This window comes from Ascaphus truei, chromosome 8, assembly GCF_040206685.1.
Source record: "Ascaphus truei isolate aAscTru1 chromosome 8, aAscTru1.hap1, whole genome shotgun sequence".
Classification (NCBI taxonomy): Eukaryota; Metazoa; Chordata; class Amphibia; order Anura; family Ascaphidae; genus Ascaphus; species Ascaphus truei.
The window spans coordinates 47848347-47863057 of NC_134490.1; the positions used below are offsets into that span (position 1 = coordinate 47848347).

At 42.1% G+C, this 14711-nt stretch overlaps 1 protein-coding gene across 4 annotated transcripts; it reads right to left on the reverse strand.

Moving 5' to 3' along the window:
• Window positions 1-2487: 2487 nt before the first annotated feature.
• Window positions 2488-14250, reverse strand: SMNDC1 (survival motor neuron domain containing 1). Of its 4 annotated transcripts, none has more exons than XM_075611838.1 (7): window positions 14100-14248; window positions 12606-12672; window positions 11983-12102; window positions 8508-8650; window positions 7694-7855; window positions 7135-7288; window positions 2488-5314 (listed from the first exon to the last, which is right to left on the reverse strand). In XM_075611838.1, exons 2-7 carry the CDS (start codon window positions 12606-12608, stop codon window positions 5177-5179), a joined length of 720 nt encoding a protein of 239 aa, XP_075467953.1. In that variant the 5' UTR covers window positions 12609-12672; window positions 14100-14248; the 3' UTR covers window positions 2488-5176. The 4 variants fall into 4 exon arrangements, with proteins under 4 accessions (XP_075467953.1, XP_075467954.1, XP_075467955.1 ...); XM_075611839.1 differs by having other exon boundaries at window positions 14113-14229; XM_075611840.1 differs by lacking the exon at window positions 12606-12672 and having other exon boundaries at window positions 14100-14250.
• Window positions 14251-14711: the final 461 nt, after the last annotated feature.

Here is a 14711-nt window from a genome sequence, read left to right on the forward strand (position 1 = left end):
GTACATTCTTTTGTATTTTGTTACATTTTCAAAGTACCTGAAAATTGCAGGGAACGCTTTCGGGGTGCCGGGGAACCCGTTGAAAAACACTGCCGTAGGGGAAATAAAAAACGTGTGTGATAAATATAAGACTGGTAAATATTAAAGGAAGTCAAGGAACAAATAGGGTGTGAGGTTTTAGAGTAAATATAGAAGTGGGCAGGGTGGTTCTGATCTGCCACACACAATTATGGCTTAACAATTAGGGAGGTCAGCGTTTCCGGCAGATCATTTTGACAAAATCCATCCCACACACTAAAAACCACATGTGGATTGCATACTTAAAAATCTGAGCGGATTTAACAAAGGTAGTGCACCCTAGTCTGATAAGTGGTGGTAAATGGGAAAACAAAGGCTCCCAAGCCAAGTGTTCTACTGGCATTGAAAGATGGAAACAAATACAGTAAGTGCATTAAAATGCTACAAATTGTAATATCCAATGACAACTGGTATATTGCAGAGGTGCATACCTCTCAAGCATTGTACTGCCAATCTAGTGAAAGTCCAACATATATACAATAATGCTTCTATTGGCATTGAGGTCTGAATAATCCAAACCCAAGTCTTTGGAATTGGTGACGGCGTGATGACCTAATCACGTGCATAGTTAAACATGGTGTTTAGCGAAGATAAGCGCATTTTAAAGTGCGTGAGACAGCGCAAGAATTATGGTCCAAAGCGCTTACTTAAAAATGTTTCCTGATAAAGGATGGTCGCTAGGAGGACTGAAAAACCTCATTCGTAAAAACTTATCGCTCAGGAGTGGGAGCAGCGTTCTCGTCTTCGGGCACGTAATAGGACATTTTAAAACACATACTTTATAGTAATCTTAGTGTTTCTGATTAGATTACAACACTAACGCATTTAAGAGTAACAAAGGGAAAAACGCCCATTTCTCGTTTAATGGACACAAACCTCCCGCAGCGTATCTGGTACTTGTTGACATAATACACTATCAATGTAGTTGATTGGATGCGCGTGTATACACTTTCCATTTTGTCTAATATTTGTATATAACATTGCTCAGAACTTTTGTGTTTGAGAAATACGGTTATAAAAGGTTTAGTTTTTCAGAGTAATCCGATGACTCACATTATTATTTTTAATGCATACTAGGCCTTGAGGCTTGCGAAGGACATCAAATGTGGCTTAACACCGGCATTATTGCATAATCAAATAAGACCTCACAGCTGATTTTTCTTTTTGCTCAACACATTATTATGAGCTTAGCCCAAATCCTTGGTTTAAAACCTTACGTTGTGGGTTATTTTGAGCTTTGCAATGTTCAGCTAATGAAAAAATCAACTATTTTAGTCTGTGCTTTGGTTAATAAGTAGATTCATGTTTGGTATCATGAGTAAATCATCAAAACACATCCACCTCCATGGTTGAACAAACTATTTGAGGAAGAAAACAAGCTGATAGATCCGAAATGAGAAGTTACATTGTAGAACTACAGTGAGATCCTTCAATTTCAGAATTCTACTGCATTCAAAGCGGTTAACAAGCGCCTTGCATTGGGACACAGCTGCATTTTGACATATACACCAGGGGTGGCCAACTCCAGTCCTCAAGGGCCACCAACAGGTCAGGTTTTAGGATATCCCTGCTTCAGCACAGGAGGTGCAGTCTTCAACTGGGCTACGATTGAGCCACCTGTGCTGAATCAGGGATATCCTGAAAACCGGACCCGTTGGGGGCCCTTAAGGACTGGAGTTGGCCGTCCCTGGCTTACACCATCTGCTACCAGAGTTCAAGCTTCTTCACATAATTTGCTTTTGTTTTTTTAACTCAACTTCATGGAAAGTATCTGGCAGCCCTCTGTAATTCCCCCCCCCCCCCCCCAAAGCTTCCTAAAACAGCCACGATAATTGTGACTTTGAAACAGTTGCAGAAGACTTCATTCAGTTAGATACCTATAACCAAATAACAAAAAGCAGTATATAAATCGTATAGAACGGGGGATTTATCATTAAGCTTTTTTCATTTATTATTCTAGCATGAAAAATTCAGAGCTCAAACAATGGAACTAAATACTGGTGGCCTTACTTTTACTTTCTACCCCAACGGAAATGGCTAGCTGGGATACCTTTTAATAGCGGGAGTGCATGTGCAGCTTGTCCGTGACTACAACCCTGGTATCTGCAACCCTTTCGGAGGTCCTGGTCCACTGATTCACTGCCAGTGATAAAAAGGAAAACAGGCTGCAGACCAGAGTTGCCCGACCTTAATTTGAAGAGGCTCTCGGGTTCACAACCAAAGTCAACCACAGTTTGAGAGCCATGACTTTAGGCCCCTTAATGCAGGAATAGTGGGCACCGAACTTGCATTACACACTGCAACTTTTATTCATTGCACGGTATTACAAAACAGACAAACTTTCACCCCTTTGTGTAACTTCCTGTATGTTTCCCGGTGTCCTGTCCACGTCTAGACACATCCTGTGCATGGATTTTTAAAACATTTTATTTCATAAAAAGTTAAACAAATTCACACGTCATACATAAAAAAATAATAATAATGCTGCTTCCAACATTTTGAAGTCAGTATCTGCCCTGTGAAATTATCGCCAGAGGGATTGAATTTAGGTGTAACATGGCATCTAAGACAAATGCTGTCTGTCTCTGCATCGTTTGTACAGTACAATATGTACTTTATTTGTATTCTCACAGAGTAGGCATGGCAGGAGTTTGGTTACCACCGACATAACAGCAAATATCTAATGTTCTAAATCAGGGTGTTATATTAGCCAATCGCAAAGCTCAATTTACCTATACCCACGTTGAAAAGGTGTAATTTGCATGGCTCCTGTAACACTGACACCCCAGCTCATATGTACAGTCAGATGCTGAAAATTCCCTCCTCGCACCCAATTCACAAGGAGTTATAGCTATCTTTTACTTTCAAACAGGTCTGCCCTCCTTTCACTGCTACAGGGTCTGGAACAAGTCCCTTCTGGTAGCAAAAGGGTTAAACAGAGGCTCTGTTTTAAGAAAAAAAAACAAAAAAAGGTGACATGTACACCTCGTTTATGAAAGTCAGAATATTTCAGCTTCACTTTATTCTTCCGCCTTCAATAGATTGTGCATAGAAAAGCCTATGATCACGCACTGTACAAAGGCAGAGGATGCACAAGCCTGTTAACGTACAATAACCAAATCCCTGATATGCCGGAAGGTAAACTAAAATACAGGAAGATGGGGCAATGCCTTCATTACTAAAGATGCCCTAGAACTGAAGTAGGAAACAAATGCAGGTCTATTTATGCACAAATTATTACAAATGTGGGCTGCACTAAAAGGGGAGAGGGTCAGTTTCACCAAGAAGAGAACTTGTTCATGGAAAAAAGGGCTAAAGAAAAAAAGGCCAGCGCACAATCTTTGACCGCCACACATATGTACAAAAATGATATCTACATGTCACATGGGACTATCCATTCCATATTTTTTCTCTTCCTCTCACTAAGACACAGTTACAGTTGACAAATTACAGCTGTATATGAGGAGCAGGTATTTGAGAACAGAATGTAACACATTGGCAGTTATTCACTAAACTGCAATCAGCAGGTTCACGGGAAATAGTACAGCTACTCCGTCCAGTAAATAGCCCCCACAGTTGGTAAAGAACAAAGGTAAAACTTGCAATGTAGAACGTGGCTTCTATTTTATCCTGCATTATGTGCCTCTGCCACTAAAGGACAATATCCTAAAACAACTTAAAAAAAAAAAAGACATGATCGTGTTTTCTTACACTATGAAAAATGCCATATTCTAAATTGAACACTGATGGCCTCTCCAAGGCAGGAGTGTCGCAAGACAGAGAAACTCTATAAAACGTATCTGTTGTCCCCAATCCCACACTAAATGTGGCAAATTGATATGTCCTACCACTGACACCATTAATTGGGTTCAAGCAAAAGTTATTTGTTAACGTTGCTGTGAATGAAACAGAACCACAAAGTCTTTTCTTTAAAGACATCTTTGGATCCAAGGCCTAAGAAAATGTATCACAACTTGCAAAGTTTTATTTTCTAGGACAATATAGTTGCTAGAAATGTACCTCCCCACCTGTGTTTTCCTAAACTCGAGCTTCTGGCAACTATAGAAATGTTGCACATATAACGGCACTAGAACCATTTCCAGCTGCTTCTGACATTTCTTCTGCGTAAAGACACTTGGTACTCAAAGGCCCAGATCCACAAAGTTCTGGTAAGTCCCTTATTGTGGCTTAGACTAATGGTGCATCTTCAGGAGACAGTAACATAACAATGTTTTTGCCCATAAGCCGCATTGAATTCACAATAACAGACATTAGTGACGATACTATTGCATATTCACAAAAGTCTGTATACGTTAACATGGGAACTTTATGTTATACCTAAACTTGACGTTATACCCATCCAGGCACCGACATCGGACTCTTTCAGTGTCTGCACTGGTGTTATGCCACATTTAAGCATAATTTAAATATAATAGCGTTATTTCACTGCACTATGTCCCTCTCCACTTCAGTAAAAGCCCTATTTCGAGGTCTGGTTAGGAGTAACGCAATGTTACAATAACATGATGATGTGAAGCCTGTGCCAATGAGATGTAGTTTGGATGTTGTTTTTGCATATAATTAGCTTCAAGGGCACCATGTTAACTTGGGGGGGGGGGACTTCACGGCCGTTTCTGTTTTGGGGAACGTCATGTTAGGAGCTAAACTGAGCTTTGTGGATCTAACCCAAAGTGTGTCCGTGTATCGCACAAGTCCCCCACCATCATACAGCGACACCAAGATTTTCCTCCCTTATGGACACAAAATCCCCCAAAGCTTCAGTCTGCAGCACGAAACAGTTTGTATGATATGGGGGTGGCAAAATATAAAATAAATCTACAAAATACGGAGAGTAAGACACAGGTTTGCGCACGCTAAACAAGTCGTGTGACGGCAAAACAGACGAAAACTGCATGTTGGTTCTGAAGAAAAGATCCATTCTTTATACCGTCCCCAGGCTTTAAGTCAAACAATGATGACAGAGCCTTGCTATTCCTCATATGACAGCAAATAATTTAGTTTTAGAAAAATAGAATGATAAAAAGTAAAACGTAGAGCCCTGCAGAGATGAGATCCATGTCTCCCACGCCCTGGGTTATTACTGGGGCATCAGATGCCGGACGTTGTATTTAGAAGTGTCTTGATACTGTGTCATGGGCTTGTCTGCTATTCCACATGTCCCCACTCCGACCTTGCCCGTGACACTCTCGGGAGAGGCAAAAATACTTCTCTTTACCTAAACAAAACAGGAAAGGGGGATTTGTTAATATTTTTGCAGACGTTCATGGTTCAGTATACCTCTGAAAATGTTTCAGAAAAATACAACAAAATAAAGAGCCCTAAAAAATATTCATCATATGTCTTAATTTCCACTGTGAAATATTACAGGGGCGAGATAAAGTCTGTGAACCAATTAGGATTGTCACATATTTCAAACCTAAAATGTTAATAGATCTTAATCTAAGTCCTAATAATAGATAAAGATAACCTGATCAAATAAATGACACAAAAACATGACTTTTCTGATTTCTGATACAATGCAGAATTCATGGTTGTGTCAATGCTGACAAGCCGTCCAGGTCTTGATGCAGCAAAGCAGCTCCAAACCATCACACTCCCACCATGCTTGACGGTTGGGATGAGGTTCTTCTGTTCGAACGTAGGGTTTGGTTTTCGCCAAACATAACATTTCTCATCGAGGCCAAAAAGTTCTACCTTTGACTCGTCTGGTCAGAGAACATTTTCCAGAAGTCTTGTGGATCATCTGTGTGTTCTTTGGCGAACTTCAGACGGCAGCAATGTTCTTTTTAGAGAGCAGTGGTTTCCTCCTGGCTATTCTTCCATGAACACCATTCTTGTTCAGTCTTTTTCTGATAGTTGAGCCACGAACACTCACATTAGCCAAGGCGAGAGTGGCCTGCAGATCCTTGGATGTTACTCTCGGGTTCTTTGTGACTTCCTGGATCATTTGCCGGTTTCTTGGAGAGATTTTGGTAGAACGGCTGCTCCTGGGTAGAACTTTCATGTGGTCTTGATCTTTCTCCATTTGTAGACCATGTGTCTGACAGTGGATTGGTGGAGCCCCAAATCCTTAGAAATAGTTTTGTAACCCTTTTTTTTTTTTTTTAGACTGATGAGCATCAATAACGGGTTTTCTAAAGTCCTCAGAGATTTCTTTTGATCGTTACATGAGGTTACCACACGCCTGCATGGTGAAGACCAAACTCACAAAGTTTCTGATCTTTATATAGGGTGGGGCCTCCAAAACTCACATGACCTTACCTTATTATTTAAAATACCCGATTCTAATTGTCCCCTTTAATTTAGCTGATAAAACCAGGATTTCACTTACTTTCGCACATACCACGATTCTTAATTACTCATTGTTTGTCTAACACATACATCATTTTATTTCAAAAGACATGGAATTGGTTAATATAATCACTATTGGATATTAAAGAAGACTGGCTTTGATTCAAGAAGGTTATCATGGAAAAACTATGGAATTTTCAAAATGATCATTGGGGTTCACTTTGACTTTCAGTGCCCCTGGTACTTGCTGACATATTTAGGGATCTCCCATCTAACTTTGTGCACCCACATATACCACTTAACTGTGGTCAGTTAGGTGACATCCTTGCGTAAAGTGTTTTAAAAGCGGTGTACAATCACAGCAAGTTATGCAAATATCTTTAAAAATAATACAGATCAAATAACAGATTAAACATTTTGAAAAGGATCAAAGAACTAATTTCATATATCCTAGTTCCTCCATGGCACAGTGCATGACATTGAGCCTGCTGATTAGGAGAGGCCTAATCATCAGTAGAGGGACGTGGAAGAGAAAAAGGGTCTTGTTCTAGTTAACAATTGCAAAACAGAAGGAGACAACTGGGGTTTATATTTATATTTAATTTTTTTCATAGAACTTTTCACCATGGTCATGCAAAGAATGACAGTATTTATATTACATAGAAATCACTGCATAATACAGGTTTAAATTAAAAAAAAAAAAAAAAAGAGAGACGTTTTGAAAGGGCGTGATAATGTGCTTACCTGGCCTTTCTTGTTTTTTGAGTAAGCTTTGTTGTTAAACTGCTGCCATTTGGATTTCTGGTCTTCCCTCTCTTGCTCCAGTTCTTTAATCCTCAAAGCCTTCTTTAGAGCCTTCTTCTTTTTATATTCTCGCTGGTGGGCAATCATTTCTTTCCTACCAAAACATAAGAGTGTACTGTTAGCGTGCTGAAAGGATCGCCCCCGTGAGGTGTTTGCACAGACGCCGCTGTTCTATAGAACTGGACACCAATTAGATAACATTACAGAATCTCCATTCACTGCAAGGGAATCCTTTTCAATAATAAAAAGAAAAAGGGAGTCTAGCACTTTTCACGTGAATATATAATATTGCAAAGAACACTTGCAAAGAACACACACACACACACACACACACACACACACACACACACGAAAGAGAGGTTGACAAGCTCCAGCCAGGAGCATACGTTTAATAATGATGGGTTGAAGAACATATTTTGCCATGGAGAAAAGAGTACAGAACAAACATCTTGTTTGTATTACAGTGACTGGTCTAGAACTAAGACAAAAGGAGACTCACTTTGACATGGGAAGACTCCCGCTGTCCTCCTTGGCCTTCCTCCCCTCCTCAACAGGCTTGAGGTTGAGCATGGAAGTGACTTCTGCGTTTCCGTAGCCGCTAAACGTGATGGCCGCGGTCCCATTCTCCTCGTCTATCTCCTCGATCTCAGCCTCGTACCACCTGTAAAGATATCATGGCTGTAAGCATGTGAGTAAAGGCCTGGTACACAATCACGGAAAAAAACAAACTGATGTTTACATACAGCAAAACAGGGGCACAGTTACCTCTACGGTTTAGTAAAGTTAGTACCAATTAAAAACAGTTTACAAATGGAATTATTTTTATATTGCAGAGTAGAAGCTAAAAACAAACCCCTATTTTATGCTGGCGTTAGACCTACAAGATAATGTGCAGTGTAACATAACATAACTAATTGCTCAGACATCATACTACATATAGCCTTGCTCTATTGTCCATGGGTTTTATTTGCACTGAACACGACAGTTATTACAAAACAAGAGCCAATATCCAAAGTTTGTCCCTCTTCCTGCTCAACGTAACCAATTATAGGAAATATTTTACAGCATTCTGTGCATTTATGGCTCTACTTGTTCTCTATATGAACTGCCGTGTAAGAATAATATTGGGTTAAGTAGGTTAGTAAAATCAGTGTCTTCAGTTCGTTAATTTAACAGATTCGTAAGCTAAATCACCAAGTTGCCATACTGTTTAAGATCAAAAAGCTGCCAGACTGTTGCTGAATCATGAATAATCTTACCATCATATGGAATTATTTCAGGTTAGTTATAAAAGTTTTGTGCTCTAGACTTACTGTCCGTCGTCACTCCAAACTGACATACACCTGTCTCCAATTTCCCAGGAATGGCTGCTAGTAGCAGATGTGGCGTTATCTGCATTTTCAGGCGTTTCAGAAGGTTGCGAGGAAAGAAGGTCCTTGGTTAATTCTATAACTTCCTGTAAAAAAAAAAAAAAATAGGGATGGGGAAAATATACGTTGTGCAAATCTGTCATTTCTTTAAGGTGAACTCAAAAAGAGCACGCTCTCTCGCTGTGAAGAGTAACACAGGCATTCAATGCCGATTATGTAACAGCGCAAGAGTGAGCGAACACCTGACAGAGCATCACACGGAGCTGCACCTTACCTGACGGCTACAGAAAAGCAACTCAACAAATAAACTTTTCCAACAAAGTCATGCGCACAAAAAAAACCGCCTATGTTACAATATTTTTTCATGAAAATGTCTGTGTTAGCAATCCATTAAGTATACCATTTGGCCTACATATAAAAATCTATGGAATCTCGTCCCTTCTAGAGAAACTTAGCGTTAGAATTTCAAAGTACAAATGGCCACCAAATGTTGTGGGTCCCCCAAGAGGAAGCTCCAATGTCATCGGGAAGAGCGACATTGTATTTTCCTATCGGAGGACTGTTTAAATGTCCAGGCAGTAACACCGGCAACTAATCGGGTATGTATCCTGGAAACCGCGGGTCCTAGGAGTTAAAAAATAGTGCGGGTCAACTCCACAGGGCCCACTGGCTATCTCGAGAGAGAGGAGATATCTCTATTTAAAAATCAATACTGAAATTCGGCAATATTACTTTTTTAATACCCTACAAATACCCAAGATTTGTAGTATCCTAAGAGCAAATATAAATGTTATTTTCATCTGGAAAATGTATTTACACAATCACTGCCCCATTCTCCCCCCACAGAATTCAAGCAGAAAGCCGAGGTATATACTAATTTCATCCAAAAATCCCAATCAATATATGTTTAATGGGTTCCTAGCGGCACGGCTACATCTTCCTACGTATTTTTTTTTCTTTCTCAACAGGAAATCAGCACAATCTAAAAAATGTGACTTGGGCTCACACGTTCCCCAAAAATAAACGCAGTCCAAAGTTTTCATAAGCGAATTGGTGCTGGAGAAGAGTGATTTGCTGTAGTCTGGGAAACCTTTCGTTTAATCGACAAGTTATTTGTATGTGAAAAAACGTATACAAACCTCACAGGTCTCTTCATGGTTATTTCAATCTCTTGGCATGTGAAGGAGACCCGTGGAGGTTTATCTCTAAGTCTACACAATAAGCATCTATAAAGATCTCTCCTCTCCCCCCCCCCAAAAAACCACATTCTTTTTATCTTAAAAGTTCCAGTGGGGTGCAAAGTCCAATCCTGCTGCTCCCAGCTTCAGGGACACCCCCCCCCCCCCCAAACTGCTGTAAAAATGTACTTTCAATTATTTGTAGCATCTTGCAAAAGAACAAAATGTTAACAAACGGCACCAGCAAAACTTGAACAAGTATATATAAAGTGTACATGCGACCAAACGGTGTCAGTGTTCAATACTACCAGAAAGTCCTTGGTAAAATACAATATCAGGTAAGTCCAACAAACGATGACTCCAAATGGTGATCAATCCACAATCCAGGGGGTACTGCATATGTGAAAAGAAAAAACAGAACAAATATAGTGCAAAACTGTGTAAATAACGGACAGGTAGTCCAAGAAGAAGGGGATGGTCAAACCCCAGAGGAAAAAACTTGTGCAAGATAGTGAGTAAAACAAAAGGTACATTTAATAAACAATATAACACATTAAAAACAGCCCCTCTCCTCATGATGGCAAACGACAATTAGAATCCTACTTACTGGACCCAAGTAGGATATGCGCATAGAATATCTCATTTAACAGGACAATCGCATCCCGCTGTCACCAGCTACTCTCGGGGTCCTAGCGTTGCGCCCCCCAGACCTGCTGGGGCGTAAGGAACCTCCGACTCGCTGATGGTCGTTCCGGCTGGCTTCCCTCTACTTGGTGTACAGCTCCCGATCTCCCGGATGTCCGCAAGCCTCTCTCACGAGAGGCGATGGTATCTGCGGCTTGTATCCGGGTATGACGTCACGTCACGGGAGGTCCCAGGTTTGTCAGGAGAGTGTGCACGTTATTGCTACTCTGTTTGGCACACACATGGGAGTAGGGCAAACTCCACCCTACGCGTTTCACGGATCCTTCCGCTTTGTCAGTGAAACGCGTAGGGTGGAGTTTGCCCTACTCCCACGTGTGTGCCAAACAGGGTAGTAATAACGTGCACTCTCTCCTGACAAACCTGGGACCTCCCGTGACGTGACCTCGGAGGTTCCTTACGCCCCAGCAGGTCTAGGGGGCGCAACGCTAGGACTCCGAGAGAAGCTGGTGACAGCGGGATGCGATTGTCCTGTTAAATGAGATATTCTATTCGCATATCCTACTTGGGTCCAGCAAGTAGGATTCTAATTGTCGTTTGCCATCATGAGGAGAGGAGCTGTTTTTAATGTGTTATATTGTTTATTAAATGTACCTTTTGTTTTACTCACTATCTTGCACAAGTTTTTTCCTCTGGGGTTTGACCATCCCCTTCTTCTTGGACTACCTGTCCATTATTTACACAGTGTTGCACTATATTTGTTCTGTTTTTTCTTTTCACATATGCAGTACCCCCTGGATTGATCACCATTTGGAGTCATCGTTTGTTGGACTTACCTGATATTGTATTTTACCAAGGACTTTCTGGTAGTATTGAACACTGACACCGTTTGGTCGCATATACACACATACATACATATATATATATACATATATACATACATATATATATATATATGTATATATATATGTGTTATTCAAGTTTTACTGGTGCCGTTTGGTAACATTTTGTTCTACAGTACTGTATCTGGGTAGTCAGAGTTACCTATGTTTGGCAGCCGGTAGATTACACTATAACAATTACATTTAAGTGATTTATTGTTTATCTTTATGCACTAATATATATATATAGTTCTATTATTATTTTGATTAGCGCAGCACACACACACCCTTTTTTTCGTACCCCCTTTTTTATCTTGCAAAAGAAACTACAACTATGGCAGCTGAGGTTACCGATAAAGTCATGAAGTGTGGAGATTACCTCCCGGTATTCATTTAGCGGCAACTGGGGGAGTACCTGAATATGGGAGCAGTGCACTTCACAGGTGGCCAATTCCAATCCACAAGGGCGAACAACATGTCAGGTTTTCAGCATATCCCTGCTTCAGCACAGGTGGTGCAGTCAAAGACAGACACTTGCGCTGAAGTAGATATCCTGAAAACCTGACATGTTGGTGGCCCTTGAGTGGAGTTGGTCACCCCTGCACAAAGGTATGAACCCTGCCGCAAAAAACCCCCAGCATAAATTGCTGCTTTAAAGATACCACAACCTCTAACAAATATAGCCAATTCTAAGCATCATGCATTCAAAAGACTCACCTGCAAATCTTTTTTTAATTTCAGTAAATCCTCATTTTCTCCATTGGCTGTTAAGGCCGCCTCCACTTGCTGAAGTTGGGCTTTGTAACTCGCCAGCTGTTTTGCAAGATCTTCTGCCATCTACAAGAAACCAGCAACTAATCAATGAGAACAGGTCCAATCCAAAAACTGCTGAACTGACACTGCTTACAAATATATTTGTTTTCAATATGTGGGCCAATTAATTTACCGGTAGTTCAGTGGTTTCCAACCTTTTTGGTTAAGGAACCCTATATTTATATTGTGAAATTCTGTGGAACCCCAACCCTCTCTAATGCCTGAGATCAGATGCATTGTACAGAACCCAACCGCCTCTAATAGTATTTCTGAGATCAGATGCCCCATAAGGCACCCCAACCCAATCTAATAGTGCATCTGAGATCAGATGCATTGTAAAAAGCCTTCTGTATTTGGTAACATTTTCAAATGTAGGGAACCATTTATGGATGGCCACGGAACCCAAGGGTCCCTAAGAACCCTGGTCTAAAAACACAGATCTAGTTGCTCAATGTCAGTTACATACTTGAAAACTACTGTAATGTTATTGTGCGTTTCTGAAATATTTGATTTACAAAACAGCTTACCATAATACATCGAGACTTGAATCCCGTGTCTAAGGAAGGAGCGGCTCAGTGAGGGAAGGCACCGACTCTGAAAATAATGACACTGAGTTTGAAGCAGGGGAGCCTGGTTCAAATCCCGGTGTCGCCTCCTTGTGACTTTACGCAAATCACTATCTCCCTGTGCCCCAAGCACCAAAAACAGATTGTAAGCTCATCTAGGCAGGGACTGTGTCTGTAAAAATCCTACGTACCATGCTGCTTACCACACACTATATTGTAATTGTGAAGTGCTTGGAGTCCCATCGGGAGAAAAGTGCTATATAAAATAAAGTTGTTATTATGAAGTATAACACAAAGAACCAATACAATGGGCACACTCATGAACTGATATCTGTTTTATTAAAGCAGAATAAAAATGTATTTATAAATTAGGAAATATGCTTAATTTTCAGACTTTTACCCTTTGCAATCAGATCAAAACCCATTCACCGGGTTACACTAACTTCGGGTACGGGTTATCGCAGACATAAACCGATATTGCCCGTATTGGAGGTTAGCAAATTTTCCCCATGGCTTTGAAGCCATCTTTCCCTTTCTTGAGGGAAGATTTCAGCTCCATCTATTAGAGACAGGAGAGCCCAGCAGTATCTGTTGACGCCATCCTACAGAAAAAGATCCTGTACAGCTTCAATCTTGTTTTGCAACAGATCGGTTGTGTTTCCTTTAGGAGGGGAAATAATGTATTTACATGAGATATAAAACCTGCCCTGACTGAATCAATATGCTACAGTTACAACACTAACCAGGGGCAAGGAAAATATGCACAGAACTAAGGTAGACCCCAGGGAGAAGTGAGGAGTCATTAAGGTCCTAACTGTGGCATATAACCAGAATATTGCTAAATCAAGGAAAGGAAAACATGTCCCTTTAGCCAGGGCAGTTGCAGTGGGGGGAAAGGGATAGCAGCCCACACCAGCAGAGGGAGGAGAGGTCCATAGCTAGGAGCTGAGGGGGGATAGCAGACCCATAACCGGGGCAGAGGGGGGGGGGGGGCAGAGGGAGGGGGGGGGGGCAGAGGGGGGGGGGCAGAGGGGGGGGGGCAGAGGGAGGGGGGGGGGGCAGAGGGAGGGGGGGGGGCAGAGGGGGGGGCAGAGGGAGGGGGGGGGGCAGCATAATCAGAGGCAGAGGGAGGGAAGAAGGCAGAGAGAGGGGGCATAACCAGGGGCAGAGGGGGGCAGAGGGAGGAGGGGGGCAGAGGGAGGAGGGGGGCAGAGGGAGGAGGGGGGCAGAGGGCTATAACCCGGAGCACAGGGGCAATAAGACCCAGAGAATGGTCAAATACAGGGGCGGGGTTAGTCCAGGGGAGGGCTAGGCCCTACTGAGGTCATAAACTCCGGTTGGAGAAGAGACTAGGCCTCAAATCGTGGCGGGGCCGGGCCCTCCCGTTGTCCTTCCCCACTCCCAATCAGTATCAGCGGTACACGGGCCGATTACCCCGGCCTCCTCCCTTCTCACCGTGCCCGCTCTCCGTGTCTCAGCCTCCGCCGCTCTCCGTGTCTGAGATTCCGCCGCTCTCCGTGTCTCAGATTCCGCCGCTCTCAGGGTCCCGGCCGCCTCAGATTCTCCTCGCGAGATTTCCTGCTCTCGCGTGAGCCAGAGATGGAGCTCGCAGCAACCGCGCGGTGATGACGTAGTATAGGGTGGAGTAGGAGGTGGTTGTCATGGTGACAAGGCCTGGTCTGCTTCCCAGAGCACTGCAGGCCTGGATTTGTTACCATGACAACCACCTCCTACAGTTTACACTGGAGCAGCCATATGAATAACTTAGTGGCCCCCAGTATATACAGTACACAGTATATACACCTATAACACATTATCTGTTATCAGCCATCACATACACAATCAGGATCTCCCTCACATCATCAACTTGCCAGGACAGTAACCAATGGAAAGTGTGGTTTCTGGGCTAAAAAATGGCATTCCCTCCGCTCAGGGATATGAGACCAATGATACATTAAAGCAGAGAGGCTGGCTGTAAATCAGCCAGAAAAAAATCCCATACGTGGATGATACGCCGATCGATACGTTGAGAGCTGTGTGTACTGGGAACTTTGTATTGATCCAATT

Bases quoted from the DNA above. Each gene is read 5' to 3' on its own strand.
- SMNDC1 (XM_075611838.1), bottom strand. The intron at 8,651-11,982 runs GTGAGTCTTTTG...TTTTTTTTACAG, and splicing joins AATTAAAAAAAGATTTGCAG to GAAGTTATAGAATTAACCAA. The intron at 5,315-7,134 runs GTAAGCACATTA...TGTTTTGTTTAG, and splicing joins CAAAAAACAAGAAAGGCCAG to GTAAAGAGAAGTATTTTTGC.